At 38.8% G+C, this 18,347-nt stretch overlaps 1 protein-coding gene across 1 annotated transcript in view; it reads left to right on the forward strand.

The window, feature by feature from the left end:
* The window catches only part of LOC104279910 (methionine synthase reductase-like), a gene marked incomplete at its 5' end in the record, with an annotated part of 5,590 nt that extends 4,447 nt beyond the window's left edge, over positions 1-1,143 (forward strand). Inside the window, one exon of the mRNA XM_009877364.1 lies at positions 999-1,143. Coding sequence (XP_009875666.1) covers positions 999-1,143 — 145 coding nt within the window. The remainder of the gene's footprint in view (positions 1-998) is intronic.
* Positions 1,144-18,347: the final 17,204 nt, after the last annotated feature.

An 18,347-nucleotide genomic window follows, 5' to 3' on the forward strand; every position in this document is an offset into this window, starting at 1 on the left:
AGAGAGGTTACTTCTATGTATGTGGGTAAGTAGAGTGGAGAGAGTTTGTCTTGGAAAGAGGATGGAATTAGTAGATGTTTGAGGGTTTAGAAAGACTTAGAACTCTCTGAAACAAAGGACCAACACGATGTTGAAAGAGCCTTCCTGGAATGCTAAAATTTCATCACGATGTCCGTTATTTTCCACTGTAGTCTTGAAAGCATAGCTTGTAACCACACAATGCCACTGATTGTGCTTTTGTCACTTTTTTTTTTCTTTTTCTGGTATTCAATTAAGCTGTAGAAGGTTTCAAGCTAATAGATATTTGAGATATTTGAATACCTAGGATGATAAACTGCACAGCTGTGAGATAGCAGCAGTCTTGTGCTGTGTCCCAGACTTGGGTGGGCCAGAATAACAAAGCTCTGCAATAGCAGTGTATTTTACAGTAGGAGGGTTTATTTGTGGACGCTAAACTTACATGAAGGTTTGAGATTTTTTGGGAATTCTGCTGATAAATGGACAAACTGTTTGAATATAGAGCCCAATGTCAATATATTCTCCTGCAGGAACAAATGTCAGCTATTTGTATTAAAAATAGCATTATTAATAAGAGAAGGTAGATGGGGATTGTTTTTTGTTTCTTCTTTTTATTGAAACCACATGGTGATATTATAATAACAAATTCTTCAACAGGTTCAATTCTCTATGAGAGGAAAACAGTCAATTCTGTGACAGCTTAACTAAGGTCTCAGGGTCTTTTTTTCTTGCAAATTCCAGCATGCTGGAAACATTGTAATGTTTGACTGAGAGAAACCCTCGTTACTGTCAATGCTCAGCTACGTGAAAACTCAATTAGAATCTTGCCATACAATATACAAGCTATATTTTTGTTTGGGATGGTTTTTTAATGCCTCTTTTCCAGTACTGTCCTCCCTCAGAAACTGTTGAGCTATTGATAAAAGGAGAAATACACTATTATGCATTTTCCTCTATATTTTTTTCTTCTTTTTTTTCAGAGATAAAAAGCACATGGCTGATGGTGTAAGTGATGCTGTAGTGGACATTTTAAGCATGGAAATGGAAATTGACAAATTAGAAGCGATGAAAATCCTAGCCATGCTTCGAGAAGCAAAACGATATTTGCAGGACGTTTGGAGCTAAATATCTACCTTTTCCTATGCCTTTGTAAACCAAAAGATTTCATTTCATACATATGGTTTAACTAAACATTATTGTCAGAAAAACTGTCTGCAGTCACCCAAATGTGAACTTTCTCTGTTGACCTTTCAAGCAGGATTATGAAACCTTTTAAATGACAACAAACCAGGGGGCTTTTTGAAATGTATGGAGTTTTTAACCCTGTTGCATAATGGGCTGTCTCAGTGCCTCGATTCTCTCGTTTTAAGATTACTTCAATGTAGAAAGTAAAAACTTCTGCACTTGTAAGAGTATAATTGTATGTTTATGTTACATTGTGTATTTTCTCCTGTAAAGTATACATAAGGAAATTTCAGAGTAAATATGTTACATGCTGATCTATGTGTCATCAAATACATTACTGACTTGCCAAAATTTATGTGAACACTTCTTGGATACTTCCTGAGACTGTGTTTTTTCAGCTTGCACAATGACAGTAACTGCCAACAGGAATGAATGTTCAAAGCGTTGCACAGAAAGGTTACTGCAGAATTTGAACTCTGAAATTTCTGTTAAATACTTAGCATTTCGTTCCATCAAATATCAAGGTTTTGCTACACTCCATGCTAATCCTTGTTGCATTTTTCTGCATAATTCTTTTGAAATCATTTTCATTCCTGCCTCTGAAATGTGGTTTGATTTATGAGCAAACTCACCGGTTGGCCTGAATATTTAAAATAGCCTTCAAGAGATCAACTAAAATTTAATGCGGAAATTCCTCAGCAGAGTGATTATATCAATCACTGTCAAATAATACAAAAAAAACTCCATAGGGAGAGGCAGCTTATGTAATTGCAGTGGTGCATTTTTGGATGTTTGGCGCATAAGGAGGGAAGTGCTTCTTTTTCAGAAGTACTCCAATTTTAAAATTTAATGGAAATTACTAAGGTGTTACAAACATGAACATTTTACCTCTGTCAATCACCATTTGTTTGTTTTCAAAACTTAATAAAAGAAAAAGCTATCAGTATTGAAATAGTAAAGATAAGGCATTAACTGCCTTCAGTTATCTGGAGTTTGTTTGGTCATAGCGCTTATTATATCACGTATATTCTCAGGTAGTATTTTTGATTTTTTCAGTGCCTCTTGGAGATTACAGAGAAAACTATGTTTATCTGACTGCAAGTTGCAGCTTTTCCAGATCTCTTACAGGTATTTATTTTTGTGTTATTACATGTCACCATACGAAAGTTGCGATAACTGGTTTTGTAATAGCACCTTCCAGGATATTAACAGATGAGTGTCCTTTTTGAAAGATTGTGTGTATTGCATTTGACAGGGTCTGATAATACAACTGATATCCGTGCATCAGTTCTTTACAAAACTAAAGCACTTGGATTGTTTAGTAATGTATTGGTAAGGCTGTAGTGAAGCACACGAACTTTATTATGATCTCTTGAAACAACAAAAAATAGTTGCAGCTTACTCTTAAATTTATACGTGCATGGTGCAAACCCCAAAGTTTAAATAAACTAAAACAACCCCAGCAAGTACCACCATGTGTTCCCTGAAGGAAGTATTTTTGCATCCACGTTCAGTGATATTGAATCAGAAAAGAAAGGGCTTCTGAAATACAGGAGTTCTGGAGATGGAGGAGGCTTTATGTTTTTCTTAGTTAAGTTATATCTCTCTATAATTGGATAGATAGTGCTGATTTGTGACTCCTCAGTGTATCTTTTAAAAAAGCCTAAGGGAGTAGACTTCACTATATCTCTTAAAGCTAAGCAGGGATTTTTTTTTTAAACATCTTTTATTTTTCTTTTATTAGAGAAATATCATATACATGCTTTTCCTCATAATTCCTGAATTGGTTACAGAATTCCTTTGTCATTTGAAAGAAGTAATGAAATTGTGTGGTCTTTCTTATATTTGAGAAGCTTGTGTTCTTTATGCTGGTAACAAGGATGCTAAAGCTCTCTGCTGTGCTAGAGAAGCATTAATGGTGAAGCATTCCTTATGACCTGTTTTCTCCTCAGCTTTTGAATGTTACTCTGAATTTGTGAAATAGGGTTGATGTTATAATTCCTCTTTTAATCTCTAGTTTCAAAAGAGAGTTTGCTTTTCAAATTACTGAACTCATGCCGAATTTTTTCAGTTTGCTGCTTCTAAATTCAAGCTGACTTCACTGTACCCAGAAGCAGTATTTCCATGTTTCTTGCACCTCTGTTTCCTCTCCCTTTCCTTCCTCCTTCTTTTAAATGTATTTTTAAATAAAACCCCAAGCCTATATTTGCTAAAACTTAGTGGTTTGGAGGAGTGGGGTTTTTTTTTGTTTCATCAGCTGGTATTTAGTGCATCCAGCGTAACTGAAAATGAGGCCACGTGTGGGAATGTGTGTCTTTTCCTACATGTGAAGCCACACAGAGATTTTGTAGCAGAGGTTCTTGTGCCGCCTTTGCCTGTTCCAGTTTCACAAATGACTGCACATGTGTATAGGGCTGAGCAGAAGTTCAGTGAAGTTGTGAGCTATTTCTTATTCCTGTGACATCCTTTTTACTCCCCAGCTACTCTGTGTGGATGGTGGTAGACACATTAGCTGCTGCCACCATTTCTCCAAGCCTCTAGGAGGTGGTTAGTTAAAAATGCCTTTTTAAAAAAAAAATTATGTTTTTCTACTCTGCTGTGCCAGTCACACCAGGTACCTCAGTGGCCAGTGTCAGGCGTGGTGGTACCTCTTGTGCCCTTGTGCAGATTCCAGACTGGAGCTCTCTGAAGCCCAGGTACTGCTTAGCTTATACCTGGGAACATGGTGAAATTGTATTGTGAGGTTTTAGTTGTTTATTTGCTTGGTTTTTTGACAAAGTGTATTATGTATTGTTCTGATTGGCTGCATCCACTGTTACATGTTGGAATACTTAGAGGAAGCAGATATGAAATGACCTGCTCAGCTTTGACCGTAAACCTCCTTATGCTTGCAACTTCTATTTTCTGTAATGTGGATATTCTCATGGTGTATTTTTTCATTTAGCAGTTTGTTATACACAACTAGTTTATTAGTATCTCAGTTGCACTGACTGTCCTTTGTATAAAAAGGACTTCTTGGATTTTTTGCGTAGCTCTATCAACTTACATCTGAAAGCTTCCGGTTTTTCCTGCTCCTGTAATAGAAACTTTATGCCTTCATCTCTGGATCTGTTTCATTCCAATTATGCTTCATCTGGGTTGGAAGACCAAAATTAAATCCAGTAGTCCAATTTCAAATGTGACAACATTTGATAATAACAACATAATATTTTCAGTAGCATTTTCTATTCTATTCTGGTTGCTGGGGTGTCATGGAAGAATAAAAATGGGAGAATCACTACATGGCTGCTGGTGATCATAGGGAGAATATTACATTGCTAAAAGTCATGGTCTACAAGCCTTGGTCAGTTACAGTGAATTGAGAGACAAATCTACATTTGCAGAGTGGTACAAGCAATTGATTTGGATCTGAAAATTGAGCTTACTGTTACAATGGTTTAATATAAGAGCTACAGACTCTTTTAATGAATCATGACAGTCTTCTTTCCAGTTGATGAAAATGTGTAATATAAAAAGCTGCTCAGTATTATTAGAATTGCCTACCATAAAGAAATCAAAATATTTTTAAATTGATGGCAAAAGCAGTATGTCAATTTGTTTAGTCTCAAAACCCTATGCAAATATGTTTTGTATTGAAAAATATCAGAGTTTTATACCAACACAAATTACAATCTTGAAAAGTTGATTCACCACCAGTACAAATTGCATTCACTGTCATTAGCATTTGAATAAATTCTCAACTTCTGGTGGAAAAGGTTTGTCACATTGACAAGCACTCAAAGCCAAATGTGCTTATTAAAAAAGAAAAGGTTCTACAGTTGGTTTGAAAGCAGCAGTTTTGTGAGGTTCCATCAGTCAGAATATTAATTTCTAATACGCTTTAAACTCTTGCTTAGGTGATCTGTTAGTTCTTCTTACCTTCTTTTTTTTTTCTTTAAATGCATTTTATTGTAACTTGCAAGAAGATCATCAGGCCTGTTTCCAGCCTTTTCTTCTTAGTGATGGGACAATGCATTTTAAAATTGTTTTTCAGGTGATGTGTGAAAACCGTGTCAATTGCCCTCAGTTTAGAAGCATCACCAACTCAACGCAGCCCCATAAGGGGCTGTGGCTACCCAGCATTTTGGGGCAGGGTCCGGTGTTGAAATAGGCGTTTGTGCATACACGGGTCTCTCTCTGTGTGTTCGTATAACCTGCTCTGTCTCCGTCTTCCAGTTAAATGCCAGCTTCCTACTTCTGATTCTTCCAGACCATGACTTCCTGAGACCGAGATAATGCTGCACTCTTTGTCTTCTGGTAGGGACAGGTTGCTGTAGAATAAACCACTCTTTATGTCACCAGCACTCCTTGTTTTCTGTAAAGTTGAGAAAGGAGCGGTATGTGAGCTACCGAAACTGCAGTCAGACAAACAGCTTTTGGCTCTTGGAAGATGCTGTTTTTCAAGCCAGATTCTCTTTTCTTTTTTCATGTTACAGTACCTGAATGTGCTGGGAGGGGGTAGCATTAAAGCTGATGGAGGCCTCAGAGGCACAGCTTGATTGTAGTAAATTTTCAGGCTTTTCTTGCCTAAGAACAGCTGGAGCAAACACAGATAGGAGGGAGAGAAAAGAGTCCCGTAACATTTTTAAAATAAATGATTGGACATCCAAGAATTTCACATAAATTAGTTTTTAAAACATCTGCTTTTCTGAGAAGCAGAACACACTGATTTTATTATTTTTGCAAAATTCTCAATCGGAGGGGTAATTCCTAAGTAAAAATGGTTATACTTCTTTACCAATGGGCACATTTAAGTCTCTTGCAGCTTTGCACAGGGAGACTGTTGCATTTTAAATGGAAACATTTTTCATGTTTGTAAAACTTCCTGCAAAAGTAAATTCAGAAGTAATAGGAAATGAGGATAATAATTCTTTCAGCAATTTATAGTTGGTTCATTTTTTTTTAATGAGCTCTGTAAAACATCTTTATTTTCTTCATATACATGCATGTATAAATATAAATATCTATAGATATGCATTGCCAAAGCCTCAGTTTAGATTTTGCCCATGTAAGACATATTTTGAAATATATGTCTGGATAACTGTGTCCTTCAGTTTGCACACCTGTATTTTACTAGTAAAATATATGTAGACCTTTATTCAGAAAATGTCAAATAAACACTTCCAATAAAAAAATAGCTGCTAAATAGTTGTCTCCATTCAGTGCTATCAGAAGGATATAGGATTTTCCTTACTTTTTCATTTTGCAGAGAGAAAGAACCCTATGAGTGCACAAGTGGCAAGTAAAAAGGAGGGCATAGATCTAGAAGCTGCTGTACAATTGTGTTATAATATTAATTTCCCTCATTCATTGTTTCATGAAGTGCCTATAGCATGCTAGGGGCTTTCAAACGTGAAGAAGCACAACTGGTCTAGTTCACGTCAATCTCACTAACTGCAAAGGCTTTTATGGAGTTGCATATTACCAACTAATACTGTCGTCAAAATACAGGAGAATGAGACAATCTGTGTATTTTGTAAATAGATTATTATTCAATGTTTCTATTTATGTATTTAACATGTAGATTGTGAGTCCACTCTAGAACATCTAGAGATTATCTTTGAAAGGTCATGATGGCCAGGACAGGTTCCCAAGGGCCGGAGAAAAGCAAATGTCACCCCTATCTTCCAGATGGACCAGAAGGAAGATCTGAATAACTGCAGGTAGGTGAGCTTCACTTTGATCTCTGGGAAGGTGATGGAGCAAATCTCCATGGAAACCATTTCTAAGGACATAGTAGTGACCTGGGTTAGTCATCATGGATAATGAGGAAATGTGGTGATCTGTGAGGAAACACCTGACCGATGTGATAGGCTTCTGACAAAAAGAAGACTGGCTGGCTGGACCAGGAGGTGTAGATGTCATTTGACCTCAGTTGTATTGAGGCTTTCAAAACTATCTTAGTGACAAAATATGAACTAAAGAGGTGAACAATGAGTTGGAGCAAAAACTGCTTGTCTCCATTTGGTTGTGATGAGCTCAACTGGATGCCAGTCACCAGCAGTGTGCCCCAAGGACAATACCTTGGACCCCATGTGTCGCCTGGTCTAGTCCAGAGGTGGCGTCCCTGCCCAGAACAGGGAGGTTGGACTAGATGATCTCTAAGGTCCCTTCCAGCCTAGGCCATTCTATGATACTTCTATGATACTATGGTACCGTGTCCAGTCCTGTGTAACATCTTCATTAATACCTGGATTGGTGGGGCAGAGTGCTCAGCAAGTTGGCAGATGATGCAGAAGTGGGGGTGCAGTAGTGGTTGATAGACAAGACGAGTGTACTGCCTTTTAGAAGTACCTTGGCAGGCTGGAACACAGAGCCAACAGGAATCTGACTTGCAAGTGACCTTGGGAGGTGCTTGTCATCGGCTTGACTGCTGACACCTCTCTCATATGGAATGTAGTTTCTGCCTGATAAAAAGCTTCTGACGTGAACTTTGGACAGTGAGATGTTCCCCAAGGAAACCTGCAGATGAAGGGAGAGTCCTGGAGAGGTTACTCAAAGCTTGCACACTAGGGAGTTTGAGGTGTTCTTTGATACTTCTGATATCTACAGCACTATGTGGTGGTCTGTGGTCTACATTTTGTTTTCCTGACACTTGATGCTTTCTGAAATGTTCAATATTACATGTAGTTTGAAAGTGATGGGTTGGGGGCGGGGGTTTCATGGACCACTCCTGTAGTCTATCCAGCAGAACTGTTTCCCTGGTGTGTGTATTAAATATGATTACATTTGTTTAATAATACAAATCTATGCTTAAACTAAACAGTGTTATTTCATTATAAGATTTTCAGCAGCATCCTAAGTGCTGGTGTGTGACTACATTTGTTTTGTGTTCCTACTTTGTTTTGAACTGAAGATTAATCTCTTAAAAGAAAATATACGAGTCATGGTGTGAGCTTCTGCAATTCACTGCATCTGGGCAAGTTTATCCTCATCAGAGCTAAATTAAAAACAAACTGGTTGACTTACAGGCTGACTCAGGCTGCAAGAAAGGGTGCATGCAGACTTCAGTAGGACAAAGTATACATGCCAGATGACCTAATAAACCAAATTTTGCTTTAGATTTTTACTCTTATGCTTGTAGGAAGAATGATTACCTTGCTATTTTTTTTAATTGTGTATTGAGGCTCTGGAGCACTGAAGGAAAATCAGATTTGAGCTGGACAGGTTCACGTAATTGTGAGGTTCAGATGATCATTTAAATTCCTAATGCATCTGAAGAGGATGGTTAATACTTCCTTGTAGTTTTGCTGTGTGGAGTAGAAACTTCTGAAAGTGTCAGGTAGAAAGTACATGTTAATATACAGTTAAGCCTACCAGGGCTAGCCCACAGTGCTCTACTTGGAAATAAGGAATTCACGGATTTTGAATGCACATGGTTCTGTCAGTGAGAGACTCTGTAAATCCTTGTATTTATGACCTGGTGATGGCTGAATAGTGAAGTGAACTGTTCCATGAGTTATTTGTCATCACCATGTATGTGCGGCAGGCCAATCTGTGTTTTATCACATATGATAACATAGCAGTGAAATTACTGTTAGGACTTCTGGTTCATTTTGCCAAAGATCTCCTTGAAGTTCTTACTCCCCTCAGTGGTGAATTATAGTTACTTGGAGCAACACAGTTGCTTTAAGTTATTTTCCCATTAGAATTCATAAATTCTCAAAAAAATCTTGTTCAATCACTGCTTTTCAGATTCTTTAGTTCTGAGTATAAATGTGAACCACTATAAATCAAAATGTCTTATAGTAATATGCACATTTTCATTTAACAATTTATCTCATGTTGTGATCCTCCATCATCAGATTGCGCAGACCTTGCCTCTTAATAGTTGTATAATGCCCTATTACTGTATAATGCCCTAGTGTCAAAGCCTGCTATTAATTGTATAGAAAAACTGGGCTAAATGGGGTCTTTTTCTGTAATGTAAGCACGTGGAATCTTTGAAAAGGTTTAGCTAATTTCCCTTCCTATGTTCTTATTTTCTTTCTTACTTCCTAGCACCTTCATATATACACTTCTGGCATCTGCTTGTCCTCTATTGCAGATGCACATATTCCTCTGATAACCTCTCCTCTTTCTCTTGAAGGTATCTCATGTTTTCCATGCCTTATTTTGTGTTTTATGGCAATAATTCCAATGGCAGCATCTAGGCTGGAATTCTGCCTTTTTTTCTCTTGCAGGCATCTGGAACTTCTGTTGCAAGAAAGTGTAAAGAAGCATAAAGAAATGGCAGAAAGCCAGGAGTCAGCAATGGAAGAACTTTCTCCTACCTCTTCCTGTGTATTTCGGAAATGATTGCTATAAAATCCCCATTTTTAATAGAACTTTGTCTCTTAATGAATTGATTCTGTGTCTCTGAACTTATGCCAGGGAATTTCTGCTGATTCTGGATTGTCCTCTGCAGAGGATGTGCTCTTCTCTGACAGACCATTCAGAATAGCAAAACAGATGGAAATATTGTTTTCTCTCGCACTGATACTGGTGAACTTCTAGTGAATATGATGCAAATAGTCATGTCATCCTTTGAGTTTATTTAATTCTAGGTTCAAAAATCTCCTGTCAAAGGAAAGCAGAAATATACATGTCTCCAGCAATGGTCATGTGTAAGATGACAGAAGAAGAGAGTGCCTTCTCTTTTTTTCTGTTCTTATCATCATCCAGGCAGGGGGTGTGTGTGGAAATTGGCCCTTGGCAAGGCAGTAAATAAGCAACCAGTGATCAGTGTAGCATCCACAGATTTCTTTTGCTGTAAATCTGCCCATGGCATATGCATCAGCTTTTTTTTTTTGCTTTTTTATTTTTTAAGAAAGGAGAAAGATCACTAAAGGGAAACTAGTCTATCTAAAGAGTCATGGGCCTTAGTTTTCAGTGTATTTGGTATTCATGCTCAGATTTTTGTCTCCTTACTGCATGCTGGGGTTGAGAAGATTTCTTGACAGAGTGCCTGTGTTTCATTGCTTGCATCGTTCAGAGTAAACACAGCGGCTTTCCTGAGACAGACTTGGCAGTTTATCTCCACTGGCAAATTCTAGTAGAGGAATACAATAAAGGCAGTTCTGCCACAGGTGGACTTGCTTCCTGAGGAGGCAGAGGATGGCTCGCACTGCCTTTAGCTGCTGGCGACTCCGCTGTCTTGGCAGTCAGCTTGAATTTACAGTTAGCTTGAATTTGCAGCTGAAGTTAGATAAAAATTCCACCAATGTCATCAGTGTGGGAAATGTGCTGAACTAACAGAGTCAGTCACCTGCTTTGAAGGATGAGTGCTTGCTGGTCAGCTTTTGTTCCTGGTGAGCTAGTGAAGAGCACATACACCTGCTTTCAGTGAATTCTTTGGCCTTTGCAGGAGAGTAAGTGTCCCCCGCAGCATGTCCTCATCTTGCATGCAACAAGGAAATCATTATTCTAATAAAAATAAAGCAAAATACGATGTTATATCAAAAATGAAGAGGGATCGAACTTCTGAGAAGATAATACTGTCAATGAGCAAAATATGTGCTTGGGCATCAATATAGAGTTCTTATGTCCCAAATTAGAGATGGTGCGTGGATGGCACAACCTCTCTCTAATTTGTCTTTTGTGAAATTGTCAGTGAAACCATCATCAAGGTAAGGGTAAAGCATAAAAGAAAACTATCGTGTCTTTATTTCAGATGATCAAACACATTATTTACAGTACCCCATCCTCATTGCGTCACAGTGAATGATTACTGCTATGATCCGTTATTGTCTGTTGTTTGTGTTCTAGTGTAGCTAATGCATAACTTCCCATTTCTGCAGAGTTTTACATTCTGTCTGTTCCACTTCCCTGTCATTACCTGTATATTCCTCTAAGCTCTTCTCACAGTTTTATTTTTACTGATTGGATCAGAGAAAGAATGTAAGAGCTATAGCTGGTTTTACTCTTGAATTTTGTAGCTGTGCTCTTTGCCCATGTGGACCTGCCATGATAGCGTCAGTACCATGCAAACAGAGGCAACCAGAGAGAACCTACTTAAAGAGATACTTGTTGTGAGGACCTTTGTAAGGAGAGTTGAAAGTATCATGGCTGTGTTCAGAAGTAAATGAAAGATCACTTGGAAAGAAAACAGTAGGAGAAAAAGCAAAATGAGGCTGGTGATTTAAGTTCAGAACAATTTTTAAAAAGCTGAAAATGATTGCAAAGTCTAGAGACTAACAAATTTAACCTCAAACACTTCTATTTATCATTTTTGCCTGCTAGAATTAGCTTCATTTCAGAAACAATGACAGATAGGCTTCTTGGTTTATGATATATTTTTGCTGAGACCTGAAATAGTCCCTTAAAACCTTTGTGGCAGAAATCTTTTGTATTGACCTATGGGAGGACTGAGCTCCAACAGAAGGTAAGGCAAATTCCTCCTGTAGTCACAAAGTCACGTCTTTAAAAAGATATTAATTAATCTTGATGGTCTGTTTCATTTTCTTTTTAAGAGATATAATTTGTTGTAGGGATACTGCTGGTAATAAGATTGTCAAAAAACCACACCAACCAATGAGTTTGAGAATGTTTTTAAAGCAGCAACTTGTTTTGCATAACTGTGGTTTTGTTCCAAGCTTGGGTCTGTGCTTCTTGGTTTGGCTTAACTGTAGTGTTTAATTTTTAGGCAACTGCAATGACTAAGAAGCTGGGAAGTGGGAGAGTTTGGGAGCTGGAATTCTGGGTTTGGCTGAGATTTAGTTTGGGGATGAATGTTGGTGCTGTTGCTTTCCCAAAGATAGACACATATCAGAGCTTGGCAGGGTTTTTCAGGTGGGGTACTTCTAATGGTCTTGGTCGCATTTGGGAACTTGACGCCATCCTTAGCATTTTAGCACTTGAGTTTATTTGGTTAATTTTCATGCTCTTGCATTTCCCACCTACCCTTTCTCATTGCCTGGCTCTAGTAGAAAAGGAGGATTTTGAAAACATTGCCTGTTCCTGTAGGGATGATATTAAGTAAAGCCAAAGGTCATCAGGAGTTAACATTTGCGAGGGATGTTGAGGGCACCAGGAAAACCCTTGATGGGTAACAAAAGGCTGATCAAAGAAAATATGGCCCATTGCTGAGCAGGGCACCACTGGAAACATAGAGGGTTGAGATACCCAGTTGCTGCTTTGCTTCAGTCTCAACTAATGACATCTTTCAGGCCTCTCTCTTTAGAGAGAAGGAACTGCCACCGGTGGATGTGGATCAGGAATAGGTAGCAGAGTAGCATGACATGGTAGAGCAAGACAGGAAAGGACAAAGCCAAACAGCTTTTGGGGACTCTGGCTGTCCACTTGTGTCAAGTGGCAGGATACAACTGACTGAGTGGTCAGTGTCACTGTTCACTCTGTGAAAACATACTCAGCTTGGAGATCATATGAAGCTGGGAATTAAGACAATTTTTTTACCATATGTGTGTGCATGTGAGTGTACACATGTGTATGTCTGTTTCTGCAATGATGTGCTAATAAATCGGTGTCTATTGATAGTTTGTAATGAAATATGTGAGAAACACAGAATATGATTGGGGTGACTCTGGATTCCTATCAGAATATTAATAGGATGGAATCAGCTATGATTTTTCTTTCACTATGAGAGAAACAGTTTTCTGAGGAGTGTGGATGTGCCACTAGCTAAGCCAAGCATTGTTTCTTCCCAGAGTTCCATACGTAGGGAATTCCAGAATAAGAGAACAAACCAGCCTTGATATGATTTTAGAATAACTCCCGAGTGCTGTTAGATAGCTACAAACTCTCTGTATCATGTTTGATATATGTTTGCAGGATTGCGTTGAGGCAAAACAGCCAGGCATGGTACCAGTTGTTAGTGTGAATAAAACATGTGTAAGCACTGCACAAAAGCAATTGAACATTCAGACTTAAGTCTATTTATCTACATTTATTGCCTTTTTTTTTTTTTTTTGTAAGAGACAAGAGGGTTTTGTATATGTGTGTTTGTGTTGTTTTGGTTTTTTTGAATCTAGTCAGTAAGGATGCATAGGAGGCTAGGAAAAACCCATCTAATAAACTGTAAAGTAGTATAATATAATTTTCTTTAAATGAAGAAGCCAAATTGCCTGATTTTTCAGTCATTTAATTTTGGTTTTTGGGAAACAAAAATCTAAGGAAAAAAAAGTGAGGTATGATATTGACTAAATGACTAATATTTTGTGTTTCCTCGCTGAGTTTCTGCTTATATTTTTGTGAAGGCAAGTAGCTCTGGAGTGCTGCCATTGCAACAGGCGGTGCTGAAAGAAAGGCTGGTCGTCACCCAGCATCAGCTCTCCGGATCACAGGTAAGAAAGAAAAGACAATCTGAATATTCATCCTGTAAAATGCCCTCAAATTCTACTTCGGGGAGATCTCCCCTTTATCTCCAAAAGAAAAAAAAAAAAAAAAAAAAAAGAGTAGATTTTATTACTGCAGTTGAGCATGAGAAGTTGAAACCTTTCACTAGGGAAACTGGAAAATACACAACAGTGAAATACCACGCATTCTGTATTTTATTTGACTTCATATTTTTTTCTTCTTTCAAGAGAAAAAGTAATGAGCTAACCAGGTTTCCTGGTGATGGAAATTCCTCCTTTGGTTGGGGCTGAAGGATGGTGTAATTTTTACTTCACATTAATACTTGTCTGTTAGCATTAGAAATCCATGAAGTTCTTCCTCTGTTTCCTAGATAGTAGGAGCTCATTAGATGTAACCACATAAAAACATGCACACAAAAATAAAATCTCTGTGGAATACAGTTAGTTGGTATTAAATCTTCAAGAGCAAAAATGTTGCTTATCTAGGCTTCAGAAGGAGAGGTTTCAAGATCTGTAGTTCGATTTTTGTTTGACCTGCTCTCCCCTGCCCAGGCTGGCTGAGAGAATCCATCAGAGCAGGCCGTGCTGTTGCATAAAGTTCTGGTGAAGTTCCTTCAGTGTTGAACTAGTCTGCTCTTACTTATCCAAGCTAAATACTTGGTGCAGCCCTTTTGCTTTGCAAGATTACCATTTCCAGGGAGACTACCTTGCAAATAGACAGAAAAAGCAAGTCGTCAGTCATTAACCTACATTTGGCAAGTAAAAACCATGTTCATCTCTCCCGTTCCCACATAGGGAGAGGACAAATTTACCCACAATTTCCACTTTTTTGAGTAGCGAAGACAAGTAGTCTGCATCAGATTGTAGCCTGAATCCTCTTTCCCAGTTTCAAATGGCTATTCTGTCTGTCTATGTTCAGTAACATTTTCAGAGCTCTGTCTTTACTCTTAACAGAAATTCAACACTGGAGCCTTGTGCAAGCAAAAGTACTAAAAGCAATCACTGACTTGTGAAAGAAATTTCTGCAAAAGAGCATTGGAGGAATGGTTGTAAGTTCTATTTTGATATATGGGAAAATCAGATGCTTTCTGCCTGTGAATAACAAAACATAAATGAAAAGACCCTGTTATAGTGGTTCCCACTATCTCCTCAGCTATTGTTTTGGATAACGCATGAAGAAGTAATTAATGCTGCCAGAAAATCAATAGATCGTTTACAGAGAGAAGTACCTTCTTCAGCACTACCTAGGGTTTGAGAACTGGAAAAGAAAATTCCAGTATTTAAAATGTATTCTAGTTTTACTTCCTGTTAATAGATCAATCTCTTTTGTCACAATGTGTAATTGTTAAGGCTCATCTGCCTTCAGATACTTAACATAATGGTAATCGTTTCATACAGTGTGAGATTCTGTAGGTTTTGACATCTAGCAGAAAGTTTTATACGCACATCCTTTCTTTTTGAAAGCAACATGCTCAGTTCCTTGAAATGTAAGTGGCTGGGATGAAAGCCTGAGTGAAAATTACCCTTAAAACTTAGAAACATTCACGTAATTTAAACTTATCTAAATATGACTTGGGAAGTCAGGTGTTCTCAATTATTTACAAAAATCTAGATTTGGAGGTATTGAGCATAGTTGTGGTAAAGCTCAGGAAGTAGCTTTTATGATGGGAAACAAACATGCTTAATATTTGGGGAAAAAAAAAATTGAGGGTGGGAAGGGCTAAATATTTGTGTGTGCATGTATTGGAAAATACACAATTACACTTAAAAAATATGGCCAAAATGTCTAAAATCCAAAATTTGAGTCTTGGAACTTAATAACTTGAAGACATCCATCAACTTTGTATTTATTTATTTGGGGTTTCTTTATTTTTTACTTTTTTATGGCAAACATATTGGTAAATTACATTTTCCCCTGTCTTATTTTCTCATTACATTTTTCAGAATCTGAGCCAGCATTGATTAAATAAGTGTTTTGGTGTGTCCGTGAAATAAGGAGGAACACTTTGCACACAGTTGTGATATTAACCCCATAAAGCTCAAGTTGTTCTGGTTAAAATGTTTTGTGCAAAACCCGATAAATTAAGTAATAGCATTATTTATAAGCTGCAACTGAACAGGACATGAACCCATTCACCTGTTATGTTGCAGTACTGTTCTGGAAGCAGTCATTTTTGTGAGTGACCCAAAGCTTCAAGCTCTGGAAGACCTCTCTTGATCTCCTTGAATGTTCCCTCAAGTACTCCCATGAAAAGTCTAGAAGCTTCAGACATCTTTGAAACTGCTACCATCCCTTTAGCTGTTGCAATCTGATAAAGGGCCTTTTGGATGTTCAGTCATACCACTCCTGTGAAAAGCTGAGTATGTCACGGGAATTAGCATCTCCTGCAGTTTTCTTTCACTCAGAGAAGTGAGCAAATGAAAGTGTTAAAGGAAAAGCCCCTCCTGATTCTGATTTCTGCTGTGAGCTCAAGGCTTCAGCTTGAAAGTCTTAAGCTGTCATTTCTTCTACTCAAAATTACTGTTTGAAGTCTGTCTCTTTTGTGATAATTTGGCTTCTAGGGATAAAGGAGAACTCTTCTTTTTGGTAAGAGATATTGGCACCTGTACGTTACATGGCACCTGAGTCAGGCCCATTTCCCAAACCAAATCTTCGGACACAAGGAGCTGTAACAAATCTGGTTCCCGGAGTGTGTGCAGCCTGTTGCTTTTTCCATTTCCGTACTAACCATGCATTTGATAACTCATCCAAAACCACATCTCTCAGTTTTGCAGTATCAGTCTTATAGCAAGGGATTGATAAAGACTGTGTGCTTTCAACATCTGATATCTTTTTCATTTTCACATTTTTTAATTACTGCATAGAAACATCAGAACTGAATAAAGTAAATAATACTGAGGAGGAAAGTTTTTACAGCTGTTGCATGTGGTGGTACATGAGACGCTAAGACATCTTCAAAGCCAGTTTTTAGGTGATTACTGCAATGAGAATGTTACATTTATGTTTGTGATGTGGGTGGCAGACACTAATTCACAGGAATGGATTGTGAGAATTCCCTTTCATCTCTTTACCAAGAATTTACCAACCGTTATTCCAGATTAAATTTTGCTGTAAACTTGCTGTTCTGTACTGAGCTCAAGTGTGAACTTGCTGCTGTCAGTGGTTGTCAGAGGCCTGTACAATAAGGTTGGTTAGGTTCAGTATTCTGTGTTATCAGCTCTACTGAACTGACAAATCTGATAGATGTTCAGTGTCTGTTCTTGCTGCAGCCGCAGGTAACCAGCCATATTGTCTCTGCTACTTAAGGGGAGATTGATCCATCACATTTCATTCTTTCTGTCCAGTTTTCTCTCAAATAAGAGAATTTTCCACCTGCTTGGCTTTTCTGGTGAGCTCTAGGTGTTATACAACTACTTTTCCAGCCACAGGTCCTCCTGCCTATGGCAGGGGGGTTCAGGCTCTTGCCGCAGATTTTCCCAGCCACAGGCCCTCCTGCCTATGGCAGGTGGCTTCAGTCTCTGCCAGCAGAACCTCCCTGAGCAGCAGGACAGCCTTCACCACTGAGACTCCGTGGGCAGAAACCCTGAAAATGCACAGTGACATAAAACTTCCCAAACTGTGCAGAAACTTGTCTCCTTTTTGTTAATTTGCTTCACAGGTATTCAGAATGTTACTGGTAATAGTCTCTTTGTTTATTTGCAAGAGTTTAATGCCACAGTTCATAAACTATTGAAGTTATTATAACACATTCCCAGTTAATAACTGGTCCAATTCCATGCCAAGTTGCAAATGTATCGCAAATGTCTGCTCTTTGTTTTCAGTCATTTTGTGAAAAGCCTGCATGAAGCAATCTTCTAACTTGCAAAGTGACTGGAAATGTTTACAATAAAATAAAGGGAAATTTAAGTTGAATGGGGCCTCTGGACATTGTTATCAAGTGGCACATATTGGCTGATGCCTTCGGGCCTGGGATGGAAACCGACACAGGATTCTTTCTTCATCCATGTGGGCGCTCCTTTACCATCCTGGGAAAACATCTTACTCCGTCCTTTCACTGGTCCTCCTGACCGCAACAGCTTCTCTGTCCTGTCAAAGAAATGCATTTATTCTTCAAATAGAAGCATTCATTACAAAATGCTGGAATAACTACTAAACTTTACATATGCACATCAGTATTTTTTGCTTTCCTGCAGAGGGAGGAAGCTTCTCTGCAGGTGTCAGGCAGCAGGGCGTGCCTGGGGCCACACACTAGGCCTAGGCAGTGGAAAATGGTCTTGAAGCACGGAGGAGATGTGCGCTTGTTGAGGATCTGTGCTGCCAAGCAAGGGAGCTGTGGGAGGCAGTCACAAGAGTGCACAGAATCAGAGATGATGAAAAAGAGATTAACAGTCCCTTCTCTGAGACTCCACACGTTCCAGAGCTTGGCTTTGCCACTGCACTGAAGGAGGGGCAGGCTGCTTATTGGGTTTGAAAGCGGTGACTCCAGGGTGGCTAAAGCTGGCTGCAACTTCTGGCACAGGGGAAAGTCTCCTGCTCCACCTGAAGGTTTGCAACTGCAGGATAGACCAAGAGCCCTGGTACCAGACAAGGGGCTGGGACCTCTGTCTAGTGAGGCACCCGCATCATATGAACCTGAGACATATAGGAGCCTGAGGAGTAAGTGGCAAGCAGGAGGAATACTCTTTGCTGAGAGGGATGGAGGACCCCATCTGCCAACCTGATGTGTTCCCTGGTCAGTTTGCTTGTCAGGGGCTGCAATTCAGGAGAGTGTGGAGAGAGTCCTGAGGCTTATGCAGTCCTCAGGCTATTAA

The sequence above is a fragment of the Apaloderma vittatum genome, unplaced genomic scaffold (genome assembly GCF_000703405.1).
Source record: "Apaloderma vittatum isolate BGI_N311 unplaced genomic scaffold, ASM70340v1 scaffold1041, whole genome shotgun sequence".
Taxonomy (NCBI): Eukaryota; Metazoa; Chordata; class Aves; order Trogoniformes; family Trogonidae; genus Apaloderma; species Apaloderma vittatum.